The sequence below is a fragment of the Polypterus senegalus genome, chromosome 6 (assembly GCF_016835505.1).
Source record: "Polypterus senegalus isolate Bchr_013 chromosome 6, ASM1683550v1, whole genome shotgun sequence".
In the NCBI taxonomy this organism is placed as follows: Eukaryota; Metazoa; Chordata; class Cladistia; order Polypteriformes; family Polypteridae; genus Polypterus; species Polypterus senegalus.
This window is the reverse complement of record NC_053159.1, coordinates 124,120,121-124,140,769: the sequence shown is the minus strand read 5'-3', so window position 1 is coordinate 124,140,769 and position 20,649 is coordinate 124,120,121. Positions and strand designations below refer to the sequence as shown.

The window sequence follows — 20,649 nt, the reverse complement described above, 5'->3', positions numbered from 1 at the left end:
ACTGCTTAAGCCAACAAATAGTATGTTTTACCTTGACTCCATTTCACTAAGCAGGACCTCTGTTTTGTATTTGCTGAAATTCTTCTTTTTTACATGTGCTTTTGCCAAGGTCATTTAACAAAACACTGAAAAGAAGGAGCTATTTGTATTGATTTGCATATTCAAATAGGCAAAATTTGGGGAGGAGTTGGAGTGGAGCTATAGGCACATGCATGTGCGTTAAAATCACGTTCATTGGGATTTATAAAGGGAAAGTGCGTTGAACTTTGCTTATGCACAGTTTCATGCATCTGAATTTTTTGTGCGTATGCACATTTCTCATTTTCTCTGTAGTGTGAATTCTACACAAGGCGTTATACATTGGGCCCCTGGTCTTCCACAGTGGTGATTCTGAACTGCTGGTGTTCTTCAATCGGAAAAAGTAGGACAATTGTCCCCAATGTCACGGATTTTATCTTGTGATCTCACATGCTTGAGTACTGAAGTAACAGCTCCTATTTTGAATGAAATTTTGAGACTGTACCGGCCCTCTCTATACAGTAATAAAGTACCTGTATTTTCCTTGGAAACCTGGAGTCACCTTCTTGTCTCTCATGCAATGCTGTGACCATGCAATCATGTGTGAACTGCAAAAAATATTTTATTTGAAAATGAGCCATTAGACATAACTTTTATTTTTATACAGAATGGAAATGAGATGTTAGAGGTAACTTTTGTTTTCACCGTGAACTGACACTGCAACTTGAACAGTTGAGTATCTGCACACAACACAACTACCTACACAGACACTCAGTTGAATGCAGAGTCAGAATTCAACTACATGTATGTTGTCACGCCTATACTCTTGCTGAGACTGCCTAAAACGAGAGATACTGCAAACGACTGTCACTTTTGGTCTAACAAGAAAGAGACAGCCTGTTGCAGGGTTCCTGAGACTTTGTGAAAGTACAGGCACGGCATCAAGCATTTTTTGTTTCACAATATCTTTGGTGGCCATTTTTGGACGAAAAAGCATTTGTTATATTGAAATTAACATTTTGTTAAAATTAAATCTGTTAAACATGATGTTGTATAAATGTTGTTATTTTGGTATTAACTATAATAGGATTTGACCTGTATTAAGTGTATGAGGGCTAAAACCGATAATGTTTTTTATACACCTCAAATTCGTGTCATTCTAGTGTGAATTAGCATGGGGTCAGGCACGTGCGCATAGGGGACAGCTTAAGGGATCTGGTGATGGTAAATTCCTGCCACTCCATGGGCTGGCATTACATATTAATGCCTTTTTTCTTCTTCCCTCTGCAGACAGGAAGACTGATGACTTTAACACCAATGAAGTCAATTCTGGACCCACTTCTTCCTGCTGGAAGTACTTAAAGACAGAAGACTAGCCATCTTGGGCAGTCAATATTTAAACTCATCTCTGCAAAGACACTTTTTTCTCAACACCGTTTGCGCAGTGCATTTAATTTTCATTCAGTTACATGGGTTTTGCATTCAGACGCTCCACACCTTTGTGTGTTTCTGCTTTATTTTTTACAACGGGTACTTAAACACGTGTGCTTATTTAAGGATTGGCATTCCATACTGGTTAAGTTTTTTCTATTGCTGTTGGGATGCCTTGCTGGTAAGAATACAAACTGTGCAGCCGTGTGAATAGTGCTGTTCCAAGCTCTTACCACAATATTAGCTTCATATTTCAGCCTGACATACTGTAGCTAGATAAGTCAACATAAATATGCAAGTGCATAGTCAATGACAAAAATTGTTCATGCTAAAACTCTTTAATCAACAACTTTAAACGCAATTTATTTTCACTGTACATACAACATTTAACAAATATGAACACAAAATTATCATTACATTACTTACAGTCATACATTTACATATTGCCAACATAATTTATAGCAAGAAAGTAAACTTCATCTTATTTTAAACTGTGAGGATCATTTACATTAAAAGACCTAAAAGAATGTTAGATAAATTGTTAATATTAAAATACACTCGTCTGATTAGTTGGAGCCAGTTCATGATCATGCAGTAGCAGACCAATGTGTTATCAAAACAATGGAGCTCAGTATTTCAGAAATAGATGCTGTCTTTCTGAAGAATAATTTCACGAAGCATTTAGTCATTTCAATATCTTGTCACTGAGTACCAGCCATATTTTGTGACTTTTGACTATGCACGTTCAAAGACAGCCTCAATTTTCTTGTTTAGGTTCCTTTTTCATTTTATTTTTTTTTTTGAGAAGGAGTCAAGACGGCCCTGACTTGACAAAAAATATGGCTAAACATTTTTGTGATTAGGCACTAGCCTTTCAAGCTTCAAAGGTGCTTCCTCAAATAAAGTTCAAGTACAGATTGTCTTATGACTTTAGTGCAAATTAAATTTACAAACAAATTAAATACAAACAAAGTCCAAGATAATGCAGCACAATATCAAATCTTATGGGTCTTTTTACATATGCTGGACAGTATTGTACTCTAAGAAATTACAATTATTTTTAGCTCATATAGTGTAAGCTCTAGACTGGACAGAATCAATGTAGAAAATCCTCAGCCAAAGAATACACCTTTTAGGCAGCGATTTTTTACTTGGAGATCTTGAAAATATTCAAAAAGGTAGAGATTTTAATACCGCCCTTAACCCAACTCATCTCTGGAACTGCCAACATTACACAATTTTCTTAAACTGTGCTTTGTGCTAAAGGAACAGAGAGAGATCCCAGGGCTGTGCTTAGTGGTACTTGTCCGACAGTTTCAGGAACGTGGCTTGAATTCGGTGTATACTGTAATGTTTATGCACAGTTCACACGCCCCAAAGTTTCCTCCCAGATCCCTCAGATTTGCATGGTAGATTGTTTGAGACACTAAAAAGGCCCATTGTGATTGACTGCAAATGGAAGTGTGACTGTAACTAGTGATGGAATACTGTTCTGTCCAGAACTGGGCCATGTGCTGCACCAACCCGTGAGGCCGTGATTGAGCCCTGCTCAGTGTAACCAAGTAGTTCATGAAGCAAAGTAGAAATATGGACAGATGGATGAATATTACCTACAAATATTTTAAGGAGCGTATTCACTGTGAATGATGCCATTTAAACTGACAATGCAGGACCGACTGAAAATAATTATGTGTCTAGAGAGAGAAAAACTAAAGTCACAATGTCAGCTAAAGGCACAATGTAATGGATGGTTAATCAAAACATTTTGAGGAGTACAGAAACTCAAACTGGAATAGAAAGCTTCCAGCTAGGTAGCTATTTTACATGAGATATTTTATTTCTATATTTATTCTTATTTTAGAAATATTGTTTATCTGACAAATAACCAAGGTGACAATATCAATATTCCGTATAAGCATTTTTTCATTTTGAGTACAGTTATATTGTGTGTAAAGCCCAAAGTACTAGCTATCAGGCCAAACTGCTTACACATTAAAAATTATCCACTATAAAATTAAAAAACAAGTATTTTGTTTGGGGAACAGCTCCATAACTTTTCATGTGTTAGGTTTTCAAGGTATTAAAAAATTACCAAGGAGCAGAAGTGGTCATGATGTTCAAATTTAGTACAGCAAAGTTGACGTTTGCTATGCTACATTCATCTGTAGCACCCAGAAATATTTTTAGACAAGTAGAACCTTTTCATACTATTAGATGCCCACTCTAAAATATTTCAACTGAACTACAACAGTAGATTACTATACAACAATAAATCTAAGTCTTACATTTGTGATTGTGATCTGATCGCCTGTAGTCAGATTTCCTAATTATTTACTCTGTTAAATAATAATCAGATTATCACTTTCAGTTCCCTCAAAATGTAGTGAATCAACCCTTCCTTTGCTTTGCCCAATAATTTCCTTCCTCTAAGGATAAACTGCTTACTTGCTTTTTAGCAGTCTAAGCGTTAGTGCCAGAAAGCAATGACTCTCTGTGTCATTGCTGCTTTCAAATAATCTATATATGAATCTAGACAAATAGTGATTTTCCCCACTACCTCATAAAATGTGCCTTTTAAAGTTTCCATGACATTCAAAATCAAGATATTTAAGTCTACAAATCACTAACTTTATAATCTCAAGATTCTGACTAAAAACTCATGTTATTTTATTTTCTCCTCAAAGTCATATAGCTCATAATGTTTCACCTTATTGTCTTAGAGGATTAATCTGTGCTTATTTTGATGCCTTTAGCAGGAAGAACCTTCTTCCTGGTTGTCACAAATGCCTGATGCTTTTCATAATAGGCAGCTTCATTTATAAAAGTTGGATATACAGTGCATTCCCCCTCATAGTAAATCGTCTTTCCATCAAATGTAAGAAAGATAGCATCACCAGGGCACAGAGGCTGCCAGTCTCGGTCCTGTAAAGACAATAAAGCAACATTCAGCAAATGCATTTAATCAGCATACAGTACAGAAAAGTACAATGAATAAAGCAAAGAGATCAGAGGACATGGGTGGCACAGTGGTAGCGCTGCTGCCTCGCAGTTAGGAGACCCGGGTTCGCTTCCCAGGTCCTCCCTGCGTGGAGTATGAATGTTCTCCCCGTGTCTGCGTGGGTTTCCCCGTGACCCTGTGTTCGGATTCAGCGGGTTGGAAAATGGATGGATGGATGGATGGATCAGAGGACATGCAGAAGATTATTTTAGGACAGCAAGTAAATGCCATATAAACACACTTAGAAGTAAAACACTGAAAGGGGGGTACAGCCCATTAGAAAATACAACAGATGACTATGTAGTTCACAGAGAAGTATGTAAGAGTTGTACAGAATATTAACAAAGGAAGTGTGACTGTGGTGAGGTCTGCAGCACGAGTGAAGGATGCTTTCAAGGTGAAGGTGGGATTACATCTGGGATCGGCTCTGAGCCCTTTCTTATTTGCAGTGGTGATGGACAGGTTGACAGACGAGATTACAGAGGAGTCCCCGTGGACTATGATGTTTGCTGATGATACTGTGATCTGTAGAGATAGTAGGGAGCAGGTTGAGGAGTCCCTGGGGAGGTGGAGATATGCTCTAGAGAGGAGAGAAATGAAGGTCAGTAGGAACAAGACAGAGTACATGTGTGTGAATGAGAGGGAGGTCAGAGGAATGGTGAGGATGCAATGAGTAGAGTTGGTTAAGGTAGATGAGTTTAAATACTTGGGATCAACAGTACAGAGTAATGGGGATTGTGGAAGAGAGGTGAAAAAGAGAGTGCAGGCAGGGTGGAATGGGTGGAGAAGAGTGTCAGGAGTGATGTGTGACAGACGGATATCAGCAAGAGTGAAAGGGAAGGTCTACAGGATGGTAGTGAGACCAGCTATGTGATATGGGTTGGAGATGGTGGCACTGACCAGAAAGCAGGAGACAGATCTGGAGGTGGCAGAGTTAAAGATGCTAAGATTTGCATTGGGTGTGACAAGGATGGATAGGATTAGAAATGAGTACATTAGAGGGTCAGCTCAGGTTGGACGGTTGAGAGACAAAGTCAGAGAGGCGAGATTGCATTGGTTTGGACATGTGCAGAGGAGAGATGCTGGGTATATTGGGAGAAGGATGCTAAGGATAGAGCTGCCAGGGAAGAGAAAAAGAGGAAGGCCTAAGCGAAGGTTTATGGATGTGGTGAGAGAGGACATGCAGGTGATGGGTGTTATAGAACAAGATGCAGATGATAGAAAGATATGGAGAAAGATGATCCACTGTGGTGACCCCTAACGGGAGAGGCAGAAAGAAGAAGAAGACTATGTACTTCACTGCCTCTGATAATTTGGCACATTGTGGTTTGCACTTTGACCTTTAACTTAACTAAAACTACATTGTCTCTGTGAAACTCAGAACACTACTTACATTTTAAATAAAATAAGTCGATGAATCATCACTGAACACTGATTTTACAATGTGTACTTAAACTGTTGCACATGTCATCCCACACCCATTTTTACTAAGCATCTACAAACACTTACTCAACTTTAGAGGAGTACAAAGTAAAAAACATGTTCAGGCTAATAAAACAAATCATATATTTTCTGATATGAAGAGACATTTCTATCAGCCCTCTGCAACAAGGATAAAAAAAATGCCTGCTGCCCAACTAGGATGAACTGTAAAGGTCTTGCACCCTGTATATCCAGTAGAGATATCCTGCACATCCCTCATCCTCCACACTACCACACTAAACCACTATATATGCTCCCTTCCACCTCCCATCTCTCTTTTTCTCCTTGTAGTTGAGAGTTCACCTTACTCAACTTAGCAATCAACTGAGCACTGACCATGATGCATCTTTACATTTCATACCAGAGTCATGTCTGGTCAAATCCTGGAAACAATTTTGGTGTTAGGAGCATCCTTTCATTTATTCCACAGACCTGATGCTAGAGCACCCTCTAGTAACTCTTAGTATCCCTGTTGCAAAGCACCTCCCCATCACTGTGTCACTGGAATAGCACAGACCATTATGTTCAACTGTGTGCCCCTGAGAGGCAAAGATGTGTCGGCTGTTTCCTCTGTGGTCCCACTCTTTCTACAAGAATTGGTTCAGGCATCCCTACCCATTACTGGGTCGCCCAAAGGATGGAAGAAGGCCATCAGATGAAGAATAGTCAAAACCAGAAACAAGTCGAAACAAGTCGAAGACAAAATCTTTTGCACCAAAGACTAATCGGTAATCTGAATCCAAAGTCAGAGGAAAAACTGAACATTTAGAAACCAGAAATTCAAGAAAGTAAAAATGTATGATGTTCATTTGATTTTTTCCATCCAAATCATGGCTATGAATGAATCTGATATTAAAAGGGTCGGATGGATGACATAAGATGCTGTGTCTTGCAAAACCACATTAATTACCATCCAGGAGCAGCATAATGGTAACAGGAATGATGACATGGTGGCGGCCATATGCAAAACAAAATAATGTGTCACTGTGAATATAAATCACTATGATCAGGAACATTACACTACAAATGTAATTGCACAGACGTGTACCCAACATAAAGAAATCCATATTCCCACATATACTTATGCATAGAAAAATATTTCTAAGAGAAATTCTCAAAGTGAAGATCTCATAACACCATCATGGAGATGTCTGCATACCTTCAACCAGACCAACCCTCTCTGTGTCTCCTGCTAGTGCTGGTGTCTTTGTCTAATCCACATCTAGGGCACACAGTACAAACGCAGGCCATACTAGCCCCTAGTAGCTTTTGAATTCCTTTGCTAGCACTCAAGATCCTGAGTAGGGAGGTAGGTAATGCGGATCCCTCCTATTGGGGAACTTGGAATTCTGGTGGTCTGCTGGTAGCCATATCTGTGACAACCAATACATCAGTGTACTGAAAGAATGGCTGTTGTTCGTATTTACCTAATAATTGTATTTATATTATGTATATTATTACATTTGTAAGTTTGTGAACTCATTGGTTCAGGAGCGCTCCACTCTTCCGGGAAAGCCAATGAATTCAAACACAGTCCTCAGTATACGGTATATAGGTAGACAGACGATCCAGACCCCAACAAACAAATACAATCCAGGACACAATGATGATATATGGCAGAATTAATGGCAGGCAGTCCAACAGATAAATGCAACACAAAACGTACAACAAACACAACTTTTCTTTCTCTTTTGGTCACCTGCCTTCCTTTTAACCTACTTTGACCACCTTTGACCCCCAACAGCCCCTGCAAGGACTGCTGGGAGATGCAGTTTTAATTGATAGTAGCCCTGCTACAACATCAAGCAGTGACCCCCCCAGGAACATTATGAGAGTCACATCACACAATTCTACACTGTTCCAGAGAATCAAAAATACTCTTAATAGACAAACAGGTTATGTATGAACTCATTATAGTATGTTAAAGTATGTTATAACTTATCTTATATACGTCTACGCGTGGAAGTGTGTGTGTGTCTGTCTGTCCGGCCTGGAAGTGCGAGGATACTACTGCATGAAGTTCAGAAAGCCGACAAAGCGGCCCCAAATTAACGAGTCGGAAGAAGAAAACGACTCTGTTGCAAAGTAAAACCGCCAAGAAAAGAGAGAATCTGATAAGCAAGTGAGACGAGCACATTGGCAAAATGGTATCCCTTTTACTTTTCCTCCCGCTGCTAATACACAAGCAAGGCAAACACCTCAGCACAACGAAACCTAGGAGAGAGACGCCCAGAGTAGTTCCCTTCAATTACCTGACATTTCTACATTTCAATAGTTTATAGGACCCTGGGCTTTTTACAGCACAGGCTTACACAGCTAGTTATACAGTAGTATAAAGAAGTATGAAACCTATTAATATAAGATCAGGTAAAGTATGAACAGACTGCAAAGACTAGACATTATACTGTCTTATATCCATTTACCTGAAGATGAGGATGGATCATAGCAGAGATGTCTCCATGCTGATCTCGTGGATAATCCATACTTGCATTCAGTACATAAACTTCAAGATTACAAGCTGCAAACTCCTCTCCTAGATTTAAAAGTAGTAAATTAGGTTAGTCCCACACTAAATGGCCTATACCTTGTCCATCATAACTAACTATCATCAGCACTATTTAGGTGCCAATATCCATGCAAAATGTACATTTTAGTTGCTCAATTATTTTATTCATGTAACACAGATACTTCAAGTGACAAAAAGGAACAGTACGCAAAACACAGAGCAAAATGACTACTGGATCTACTGCTGGTTTAAATAAAGATCAAACACCATACTTCACTTTGAGAAAGGTCCATTTCTGAATAATTTGTGTAGCTGTGCAAACTGAATCAAGCAACTAATCACATAATAAAAAAGGCACAAATGACAAACATTTTAGTGATCTAATTTTTTGTCCAAAAGACAAAAACATTACAACAGCACGTAGCTCAACCGAAAAAAGAAATAGGAAATCAACAAAAAGAAGAGGGCAACACATGTAGAGAATGTAGCCTTCCCAAAACATATGGCCTGTCAGAGCCAGATGAGCAACCCCACAGTATGAACGTTGCCCAGGGTACAGTTTAGACAATTTTAAATGTGATATATGTGATCAGTCAGTCAGTCATCATCCAACCCGCTATATCCTAACACAGGGTCACGAGGGTCTGCTGAAGCCAATCCCAGCCAACACAGGGTGCAAGGCAGGAAACAAACCCCGGGCAGGATGCTCTCTGCTTACAGTTGTGTTATTTTGTTGATTTGAGCCAGAGTTTAACTTGCGGTTACAAGTTTAAAATGATTGTCCTTTTGGGTCCTTTTCATCTTACTGAATTTCTGTAGCCATGTCAGTTAATCCTTCATTAACACTCAGGGACCTGTTTAATGTGAAGTATTTATGTTTCCTGAATTTTACTAAAAAATAAGACTCTGTTATACCACACAAATTAAATTCATTACAAATGCTTAAGGACATTAGAGAATTCCCAAAAGCATTAGAATAGCATTAAATTTAATCACACTTTGCGTGTGTCATTTTAGTATTTATAGACGCTATGTTTTAGAAGAAATCACTAGAAAAAAATTTCTCATCGACAAGGAGTGGCATCAGTAGACACCAGTATGGCAAAAGGCACACTTGAAAGCAATTACTTAATTATTAAATGCTTCCTGCATAAGGCCCTGCATGGTACATTACAAAGTAAATAAAATTACTCAAAGCAACAAAATATGGAGTGAGTTAAGTATACTCAGATATACAGTAAAGTACACCAACAACAATCTATGTTATGATTTGCACCTTTTATATATTTCTTTTATGTTGTCCATCCATCCATTTTCCAACCCACTGAATCCGAACACAGGGTCACGGGGGTCTGCTAGAGCCAATCCCAGCAAACAAGCAAGGCAGGAATCAATCCCAGGCAGGGCACCAACCCACCGCAGGACACACACACACCAAGCACACGCTAGAGCCAATTTAGATTTGCCAATCCACCTAACCTGCATGTCTTTGGGAGGAAACCAGAGCACCTGGAGGAAACCCACACAGACATGGGGAGAACATGCAAACTCCACACAGGGAGGACCTGGGGCCTCATGTATAAACGGTGCGTACGCACAGAAATGTTGCGTAAGAACTTTTCCACGTTCAAATCGCGATGTATAAAACCTACACTTGGCGTAAAGCCACGCACTTTTCCACGGTACCTCATGCCTTGTCGTACGCAAGTTCTCCGCTCGGTTTTGCAAACTGGCGGCACCCAGCGTCAAAGCAATGGTACTGTTCTTGTGTGATTACTCATTATTTTCATGACGCGGCTTTATAAATACACAGAAACTAACCGCATATTGTTTATTAGTGTAATGCATCTGATTGTAATTAACTCGTAACAATATAATGGTGCAGGGAACAGCCATAGTATTCCAAATACCATAACTGCTTTAGCGTTGTTACTCTCACTTCTTCTTCTTCTTCTTCTTCTTCTTTCAGCTCCTCCCGTTAGGAGTTGCCACAGCGGATCATCTTTTCCATATTACTCTCACTGCACGACTCGGAGTATTTATATCACTGTATCTGAGTGTGAATCACAGCAGCAGCTGATCGGAAAGAGAATTATCGGCATACAGCTTTAAGGACACACTACCTCAGCCACTGCAAAATGTTTTAAAGCCTTTCCTGTACGGACCTCGCGGTTCAGAAACAGTTTAATCCCAAGAACTTTAAATGCACTCAATCAATTGCTCCTTGTAGAACGGTTTGTACTTATAAGTACAATCACCCCACTGTAAACTTGCACTACAGTTATAATATCTCACAACCTGGGCCACTTTATAAAGCGCGATTTACATATGATGACAATATCATTTTTAAGGTGAAATGCAGCAAAATATGTTTGTTAAATTATACACATAAAACTTTAACTTCATTTAAATAATCTATATTCTTCACTGGGAGTGTCTTTAAGGATAGAATAATTAAACATGTACTACGAAGATATTTCAATGTTCTTTAAACGTTTTGAAGAATCGGCGCTAAGCTTACAGATGGCTTAACTTCTATTACAGAGCTGATTGTGTGGCGATCGGTTACTTGGGGAAAGAAAAGCAAGGACTCTTGGGCCACGCCAATATATATTGAATATAAAACAGAAAGAGAAAATAACAACACAGCTAAAAACGCAGCGACAAATTTCGACAAAAGATAAATGCTTGTCATGAGCACGAGGCTCATGAAACACATGTTTAATAATGTGCTTTAGCTCCTATCATCATGAAAATGACATCACGTATACATCTCAGTATTTTAGTTATTCAGAGAGCTGTAATATCACGAATGTAATGGATTCTGTGTCCAGTTGGAGGAAGCAAGTAGTGATTCACACACATAGATCACATACGAGTAGAAGATCAAATACAAAACAAAGCATTTAACGTGCTACTTTAATTACGATGCAATTTTGAGAAACTGGTTAATTAAACGATTTTAAGATGAAGTTTATAATGTTCTACTAAATGACAAAATAAACTACGTGATTAAAGTGGAAAATTCGAGATTAAAGTTGACATTTCGTGCTTTTTCCCCACCGTGTGCCTTTTTCTCTGTACCCTAATAAGCTTTCATATGACACTCAGACAGTGGGCTTACAACTCTTCTTTTCACGGCAACTTTGATATGTCACTTCTTTTTTATTTCCGGCACTGTGCGATTTTGTGAATGTGAGCTTTCAAGTTTCTCCAACACGCTATGTCACTCGATCAACTTCATTTTGTTGATTATACCACGGTTTATTTGAACAAATAGTATGTTTTTCCTTTGCCTCCACTTGGTATTCGCTGAAATTCTTATATTTTCCCCGTGCTATTCCTATTGTCTTTTCACAGAAGGCTGCGCTTAAGGGCGATTTATATTGATTTGCATATTCAAATAGGCGTAATTCTGGGAGGATTTGGGGCGTTACAAAATGTGCGTGCACGAGCGTTAGTTTTCACGCTGAGCGGGATTTATGTAACGAAAGAACGTGGAAGTTGGAGTACGCACAGATTCCTGCATCTGGATTTTTCTGTGCGTAAGCACATTTCGGCTTTTGTGCTTACGCCATGTTATAGTGCCGAGTTCTACGTACGGCGTTATACATGAGGCCCCTGGGAAGCGAACCCAGGTCTCCTTACTGTGAGGCAGCAGCGCTACCACTGTGCCACCGTGCCACCCTTCTTTTATGTTGTAAGGTTTTCAAATCTGATTCTACTTTTTACAAATTTATCTGAAACATGTTTAATGATGTTTGTTTAATGTCTTATTGTGACTCCATTTTTTTCTTGTGGGCACTGCCATTTTGAGCTTAGCTTGTTTACAGTTCCTAGGACTTTGATATGCAGTATAACTGGAGGTCATGATCCATGGCATCCCTGAATGGAGAGTATAAAGGTCAGGGGACATACATTTCCTGATTATATGACATTTGATAAAAATACTTTATGAGTGGTGTGCTTGGTATAATGAACTTGAAAGAACCTACACATAAAGTCCCAAAAAAGCCCCAACAGTTGGAAGGATTTATCAACCTTCAGATTGTAGACATTAAAGGTGGTTTATTATAAATAAGAAACATATATCACAAAAATACTCTTTAACAATGAAGCTCCGAAGAGCACAAAAGGCATAGCAAGAGTTGCCTAAAATAACAATACAATCCAAAGCAAACAAATCCCAAACAATCAAATCCAGAGAAAAGGTGGAAAAACAGAGCAGGAGATCAAAAATCCAGTAAATACACAATATAAAGGCACAATAATAATAATCACTAGAACTCACCCACACCACAAGTACATTCAATGAACTGCAAGGGACTGTGGCTTTTCATCAGTTCTTGTAGCACTGAGGGCAGTCCCTTGGTGGTGATGGGCGGGTATCTCACTTCTTGGGGAACCACCCACAAAACCCATGACACACAGAGGAAGATACATAGTGTAAATGCCGCAGGGGTTGGACGGGCATCCCGACCATAGAAAGGGATGGTTCCTAACCCAAACAGGAGGCTCCGAGCAGACAGATGGCCATCCCAACCAGAAGAAAGGAAGGAGCCAGGCCCAGAAGTGATGACTAAAATAGATGGACTTCCAGCCCACCAGAAGATGCTGTACAGGAGGTGTTATTCCCCCATAATGCAAGTTGGCAGCAGCCCTCCATATTGGTGCCCATTTGGGAAACAGCAGGGAATGCTGGGAGATGTAGTCCGGAAACACAGCCCTGCTACGAACCATGGGTGTAGCAAGGGGCACTGCAGGGAAATGAGTTCCTTAATAAGTGGGACTTCCATAAGACCCAGAAGGACTTCTATCGGGCAGTTGCCTTGGCACCGGAAATACTCCCAGGTCTTTAATAAAAAGGTACTGCACTCCCTTACCCAGGGAGTCGGAGCTAAGAGGACGTACAGCAACATTTGACTGGAGGAGGGCAGAGCGGTGGAGTGAGGACTTGAGAAAAGGTATCGTGTTTTGTGGAGAGAGAGACAACCTGTCTTTGTGCTTGTGTTACTTTGTGGAGGAATTGGTGAATAAACCATCCTTTTATTTGAACCCAGGACTGTTTGTGTTTTGGGGTTTGGGGCTCGCTGACGCCCTGGTTTCCATCACAATTGATATATAGCAAGTAAAAGATCAGCCAAATTGACAAAGACTACAGAATTATACAAGTTATAAATATGAACCACAATATTACCATAAACAAATGAACAAAAAAGACATAAAAAAAGGAATTTGAACCCCAGCCAGTCCTTGGCTGAAACAAGACACTTTGTTTTATGCTTATTTTGACTTTCTAAAATATAAACTTCTTGCTCTAGTTATCTCAACTACTTTTTTTGGTTTCTGCTTGGGCTTTAGTAAAAAATGTGACTCATTTTTTAGTTATGAACATAATTTTATTTCTGATCCCTATTTAAAAATAACTCTAAAAACAATCTAGAAGTCTAGTAATGTTAAAGAATATTGCAACTATAGTACCTTGTTTATACTACAGTATACTAAAGTAAGAAGTACCTAAATTCATTAAAAATATAAGATATTTATAAAGCCAAAGTAAAGTATTACAAAGACTCAAGCAGAAACCTATTTTCGCCCACCTTACTATTACTGTACAAATCTAGTGCCCCTGTCTATGAGATTGAGGGGGCATTTCCATTAGTCCAGATCAATATAATGTGTCCAAAGCACCCTGTCTAAACACTCCTGTCTTTATATTTTCATTTTCTCCATCTCTCCAAACAGGCTCACTACCTCCAAGTCAAGTGCACCACTGCTTTCATTCATATTGCCACTAAGGAGCGGCCTTCACTTCAGTTAAATTCTGAGTCAGAGTGAGAAAAGCTCCCAACTCCCAAGCCTCCATATCAGAGTGACATCTAGTGGCCCCTAGAATAACTGCATCTTTCAGACTGCTCTCTTAAAGTGACCTAGCTAGGATTCATGTCCCTACAGTATCCAACGGAGAAAATAATAATAATACAAATGAGAAACACTAATTTGGTAAAAAAAAAAAAAAAGCTAATAAGTGGAATTTATTTTTTATAGTTCAAAATGCCAAGTCTGTAGAAGATGTTTGGCTGTGGACAAATAGTCTTCTGTGTGCTACAACTGACTCTCAAAGATGAAGGATGTTCCTTTAATTCAGCAGGAAAATGAATGGGTGTGGTGGTAGAGCCATAAATTGTGGAAAAGAAGAATGTTAAATATGTTGTACTATCATTGAAAAAAGACACCAACAGTTTCTCACATGCTCTTTATTTGCCTCAAGGAGGCTGTGGTGTGTTTGAAGATGTCCTCTAGTGGATAATTACAAATATTACAGCCAAAGAAAAGCTTTTGGCCTGAATTCAAAATCTTAACATAAAAATAATACGCCATTATTTCATGTAATCAGTTGGTATTACATATAACAGGGCATTTAATCCATCAATCCATTCATTATCCAACCCGCTATATCCTAACTTCATTTCAGTGATCTAATTTTTTGTCCAAAAGACAAAAACATTACAACAGCATACAGCTCAACCGAAAAAAGAAATAGGAAATCAACAAAAAAAAAGAGGGCAACACATGTAGAGAATGTAGCCTTCCCAAAACATATGGCCTGTCAAAGCTAGATGAGCACCCCCACTGTATGAACGTTTCCCAGGGTACAGTTTAGACAATTTTAAATGTAATATATGTGATCAGTCAGTCATCATCCAACCCGCTATATCCTAACACAGGGTCACGAGGGTCTGCTGGAGCCAATCCCAGCCAACACAGGGTGCAAGGCAGGAAACAAACCCCAGGCAGGGCGTCAGCCCATCACAGAGGGCATTTAATTTTAAGTATTAAATAAAAAGAAAATGTAACAGTTCAATTAGTTACCTTATATAATGGTTAGTTATTGATTTAAATATCTATTCTGAATCTAAAACCATTTAAAACATAATCTGGTGCCACATGGAAAAAAAATGTACTATAACATTTAATGGCAGTCATGGTACTCCTTTATATTACTAAATTTTCTCCATGTTCTAATGTTAAAGTCATAAACACCACTTACATATTTTCCCCAAAATGATTTAGTATAGTTATGTTTTCTTTGCATGTTCCTACAGTAATGGCATTATAATACACTGCACAACCCCAGGGATCTTGGTTCAATTTTCACCTTTGCATTGACTCCCATTCCTGTGCAAGCTAGTGGTCAGACTTCCTCCCAGATCCCAAAAGACGTGTCATTAGACTAATTAATGACTACAAACTGAGCCGGTCTAAAAGACTGTAAGTGACAAAAAACTAACGGATGGATGATGTTTCTACAGATTATGTTTATCTTCCATGTTAAAAAGCAGACTGGTACCATCTAAGGTTCCAAAAAGTGAGAATAAGTCTGGTGCATCCTCCACTTCCCCATGACATAGTAATGGAAAAAGCTGGGTCATTGTTGTAAGTAGTCTGTACTTTATCCAGCAGGACACAATTAGCTTGTCAAGGTGCCAAGTAAGCAAGTGATTAAAAATACAATGATTTAAGCTAAAAATTGGAAATTCGAATGTGTGTAAGATTTATTTTTTTATTTATTCAGCTATTTGTTTACTAATTATCATATTGAATGTCTTACTGACCCTAAAGAGGTGTTGTACTGGTTTTGTCAACTAACATAAATGAAAACGTTCAAACAAACCCTAGCAATCACTTTAAAATTACCATTAACTTGTAAACGGAAGACTAACTGCTTACATGAAAACGCTCACTGAGGCACATTAATCTGGGTTTAGGTGTTAAAATGACTTGCCTTTGTTGAATAGCTGGATGAAGTCCAATGCATACTTGAGTATCTGCCTTGTGCTTTTTAGAATATCACTTCTTATAACACCTTGAGGTTGTGGCCCAACTTCTACACCTACAAAGTACAAAATAAATAAAAGTAAACATATCATTTGTACTTTTTCCATACATTTGTTTAATTGATACTGTCTGATCTTGTGCTGCTCTGTATCAAAGTAATGAATGCGTGTAGACCAACTCTGTTTCACTGCCCACCTTTATTCATGATAAATTAAACATGATTTAGGGTGCCCAATTATTGATCACTGTATATATTAACACATATTAAACATAAATGCAATCCACTTTCAAGGGGAAGACATGTTCGATGACCGTGCATTCCTGGAGAGTCATTTTCAATCCTATTAGACACAGTTACACAGTATATTACTTAATATATTGCTTGTCTAGGCCAATATACTGTAAGAGGTTATGTTTTTGTCTTTGCCACTGTAGTTTCATAATCAATATATCATGTCAATTAAAGAATTTCTTAAGATAATTATTTGCACCAGAAAATTGAGCTATTATTCTTTTTGTTCATTTCTAAACTGCTCAGTTCTAGGCATTTGGTTTCTATCCATAAAAATCTTTTAATCCCAAAAATGAAAATCCAAGCTTACAACAGAATTATTCCTTAAAAGAAATCATTGTTATATTTAATCATGGATACTTAAATTCAAATCTACATTTATACTTAAACTGTATATTTTACTGTCTCAGTTTAAAACCATGCATTGTTCAAATCACATTTTGAAACTGAAATTGTATAATTAGTTCTGGTAACAGAAGCACTATACATTTACAGTACATACTGTACCTTAGGTCATTTTCCTCAAAATTATCTGCATCACCAGTACAAAAAAAAAAAGAAAAAACTTTAACATATGAACTGTGCAAGTAACTTGCATGTGGTAAATCAAATTACAAAAAAGTTACTGTGTAATGTTACTGCCTCTGGGATCAAAAAAAGCAACGAAAAATATTTTAATTGTACAACACAAAAATTTGATAAAAACAAGACATTTAACAGTAAATAGTATTCAATTATTATTTCAACGTTAAGATAAAGTAAACATGTTGAAGCTTCAAAGAACCATTTTCAAATATCTTGACAGGTTACTTGTTCCTTGTATCTAGTTTCCTCTGGACATTTTAAAGCTACAACTGATGTCCAGCCATTCGTTAACTGCACAAGTTTGTGTACATAGTACAATGAAATTCTTACAAGCAAGTCTGCCTCAGAATATCGACAATACAAGCAAGACAAAAAGAGTACTACAACATGCATATAATGCAGCACTTACCTATATATGTATAATGCAATGTTGACTCACTCAACAGCAAAAACACAATTTCCAGTTTAGCTAAAAAACGAAATTTGGTAAGATGGTACATTTAGGGAAGCAGGTATCTTCTATGAAAGGATAATGCAATATATCAATATTTGGAGTTAAAAAACCCACAACAGAAAAACTAAATACCCTAAAATGTCAAAAATGTCTTGACAAATTTGCTTGAAATTTGTTGACATTGTTAAAAAAAAAGAAAAGAAAACTAGCCATCATATGTTTTTTAATTAGTGATATTTGTTATTAATAATGTTCTAGCGAGTGGGACATTCTAATGCACCAAGTCCCCCGTCACATCACTAACAGCGATCACATGGAGAAACAGAGCATGATGGTTTATGCAAATGAAGTGTGTCTATAGACGCGAAGTAAAAAGAGCAAAGTTCGGTAAAGCTTAAAGAAGACTTGTTTAGATAGAACTATATTTGTCCCCAGAGGGAGATTTAGCTTTTTACAGAATATCTTTAAATAAATATATACATAAATAGGCAGATAAATAAATAAATATACACACACACTTTGGTCTGAACAAAGAAGAAAATTAAAAAAAAAAAACTTGGGTGTCACAGTCCCAGTGAGGCACTGGATAGACATATTGCTGTTGGTGTAAAGAAGCCCCAGTAGTATTTCCAGTCACACTTCTGTTGAATAATTCACTGGCTGAAAGTCCTCCGTATTAGTGTGTCAGAGAAATGATGTGCAGCATTATTCATAATAACATTCAGTTTTGTTTTTAATTCTTTTCTTTGTTAATAACTCTGAGAGGTCCAGAGTGTGTCCTATAACTAAGCTTGCCATTTTAATTATCTTGTTGATTTGGTGGACCTCTTTTGTAAATTGATGTTTACCACCCCAACACACCAGAGCATAGAAAATCGCACTGGCCATCAAAAAGTTGTAGAAGATGTGAAGGATGTCACTTCCCACATTAAAGGAATGCAGTTTCCTAAGAAAAAAGAGCCGGCTGTGTCCTTTCTTATATAGTTCCTCTATGTTTTCAGACAAGTCTAACCTGTCATTAATGCAACCCCCAGTAATTATACGAGTGAACCAGCTCTATATCCAAGAGGACTCATATAGTCCAAGAACAGTCTCTCAAAGGTCTTTATTATGTGAGATACAAGTGGCACTGGTCTGTAGTCATTAGATGAAGTGCTGTGTCTGTGAACATAGTCAAATTCGTACAAATTACAGAGTGCTGCCGCAGTCTCCAACACCACCAAGGAGTGTATGTCACATATTTAATAGTAGGCACCTAAAGTGAACTGATGATATTAGCCCTTTGTAAAAAACCTACAAATATTGTATACAGAATTGTACTTAGTTACATAGTACTTCTAATACATCTGAATAAACCAGTGGCACTACAACTGAGACCCATTCACTTAGAAGATTACCTGGGTTAAGCTGGGTAACACAGCTAGTCATTATAATATGAAACAGTTACAAGATGAATGATTCTAGCACTAACCACAGGTCTGCTGAAAGCATCTGGTCAATTAATAGTTAAACAAAACTAGAATTAGTATAAGGGAGTTAGACAGGATTATTGGAGGAAAAAGGCAAAAGAAGACGAAAAGAGATTATTTCAATATTTTAACATTAAGGCGTGGTAAAGGTAAAGTCTATTAGGAGAAAGAGGGACAAACAAAAATATACGTACAGTGAAATAGGAAATTTTATATTTTTTATTTGCTGTGAATGTTTGTACTTTATATATTTTTTCTGGGTTATTTTATTTTTTAGTGTTTATTTTCATTTTGTTTTTTGACTACTATTGATGCCATTGTGTTTTTTTTAGCTGGAGTGCCACCTTTAGTATTCACTGCCACAACATTATGGCTCATTGTTGGGTGGCATGACCCTGGACTTCATGCTGCATGACACCATTGGTGCGATTTATAAATCAGCACTACATGGGTATCTTTGTCCATGTTTGTGGATACCTTCCTAAAACCTTTTGTAAGAGCTCTAGTTTTGGACTGTCAGGTTACTGACCTGTTAGGAGGTCCTTCTAGGAGTTTAATACTTTGAATTGTTTGAGTTTTGAGGGTCTGTGTTGTGATTTACAAGCTGGTTCAGTTTGCAGATGGTACCAAACTAGGTGGAATGGCAAAAAATCTAGAATCAGCCAGATCATTTCATATAGATACTGCCAGAATTCAGATCTGGGCAAATTTAATGTAAGTAAACATAAAATGTTATACATAGGAAATATAAATGTTATTCTTGAATGCACAATGGTAAATTTGAAGCTTGAAAGTGCACCTTATGAAATTATTCTTGAAGTTATGGTGGACGCTTCACATTATATATCCAGAAAGTGTATAGAAGTGATTAAGATGGCTAATAAAATGTTAGGCTTTTTAGCCGGATATGTGGAGTATAACTTAAAATGGTTATGCTTGAGCTATATAATACATTAGTTACGTCTCAACTGGAGTACTATGTACAGTTTTGGTCTCCATAATACAGAAAGTCAAACCAGTGCTTAGAAAAGGGCTGACTCCTGGACTATACGACATGAGCCATGAAGAAATATTAAAAGATAACAGCTGTTACATTAAAATGAGAAACACAGATGGAAACTCATCATCACCACCATCATCACTGATATAACAATATTTTTCTGGGTCTTCCCATGTTTTTTGGCCAACAAAATTTTTTTCTGCACTCTCCATAGTCCTTGGCATTGCCAGGGGTGAGGCCCATTCTTCCCATATTATCTGACACCACCTAAAACCATGTCTTCTTTGGCTTCCTTTCTGTCCACATCTATGTCACCTCTATCATGGTGTACCTCTTCATTTAATTGTCCTATGCCTTTCAACGCATATGCCTAAACCACCTTAGTCTGCTCTTTCCTCAGCACAACATACATCACACCAAGTCATTATCTCAAATCAACATTCATTTTCCTTTTAATTTGTAAAGCACCACATGTTTATGTGATGACTCTCTCTTTCTGGCTGTGCTTTGTCTTCACTGGCCATATCTCTTTACTAGAGCATGCTCCACCTTACACAGCTTTCATTAACCTTCGT

The 20,649-nt window shown here is 37.9% G+C and overlaps 1 protein-coding gene across 1 annotated transcript in view; it reads right to left on the bottom strand.

Moving 5' to 3' along the window:
* Positions 1 to 1,771: 1,771 nt before the first annotated feature.
* Positions 1,772 to 20,649, bottom strand: part of aspa (aspartoacylase) — a 32,752-nt gene continuing 13,874 nt past the window's right edge. The window contains exons 4-6 of the mRNA XM_039757040.1: positions 16,222 to 16,329; positions 8,353 to 8,462; positions 1,772 to 4,371 (exon numbers count right to left, since the gene is read on the bottom strand). Coding sequence (XP_039612974.1) covers positions 4,174 to 4,371; positions 8,353 to 8,462; positions 16,222 to 16,329 — 416 coding nt within the window. The 3' untranslated portion in view covers positions 1,772 to 4,173. The remainder of the gene's footprint in view (positions 4,372 to 8,352; positions 8,463 to 16,221; positions 16,330 to 20,649) is intronic.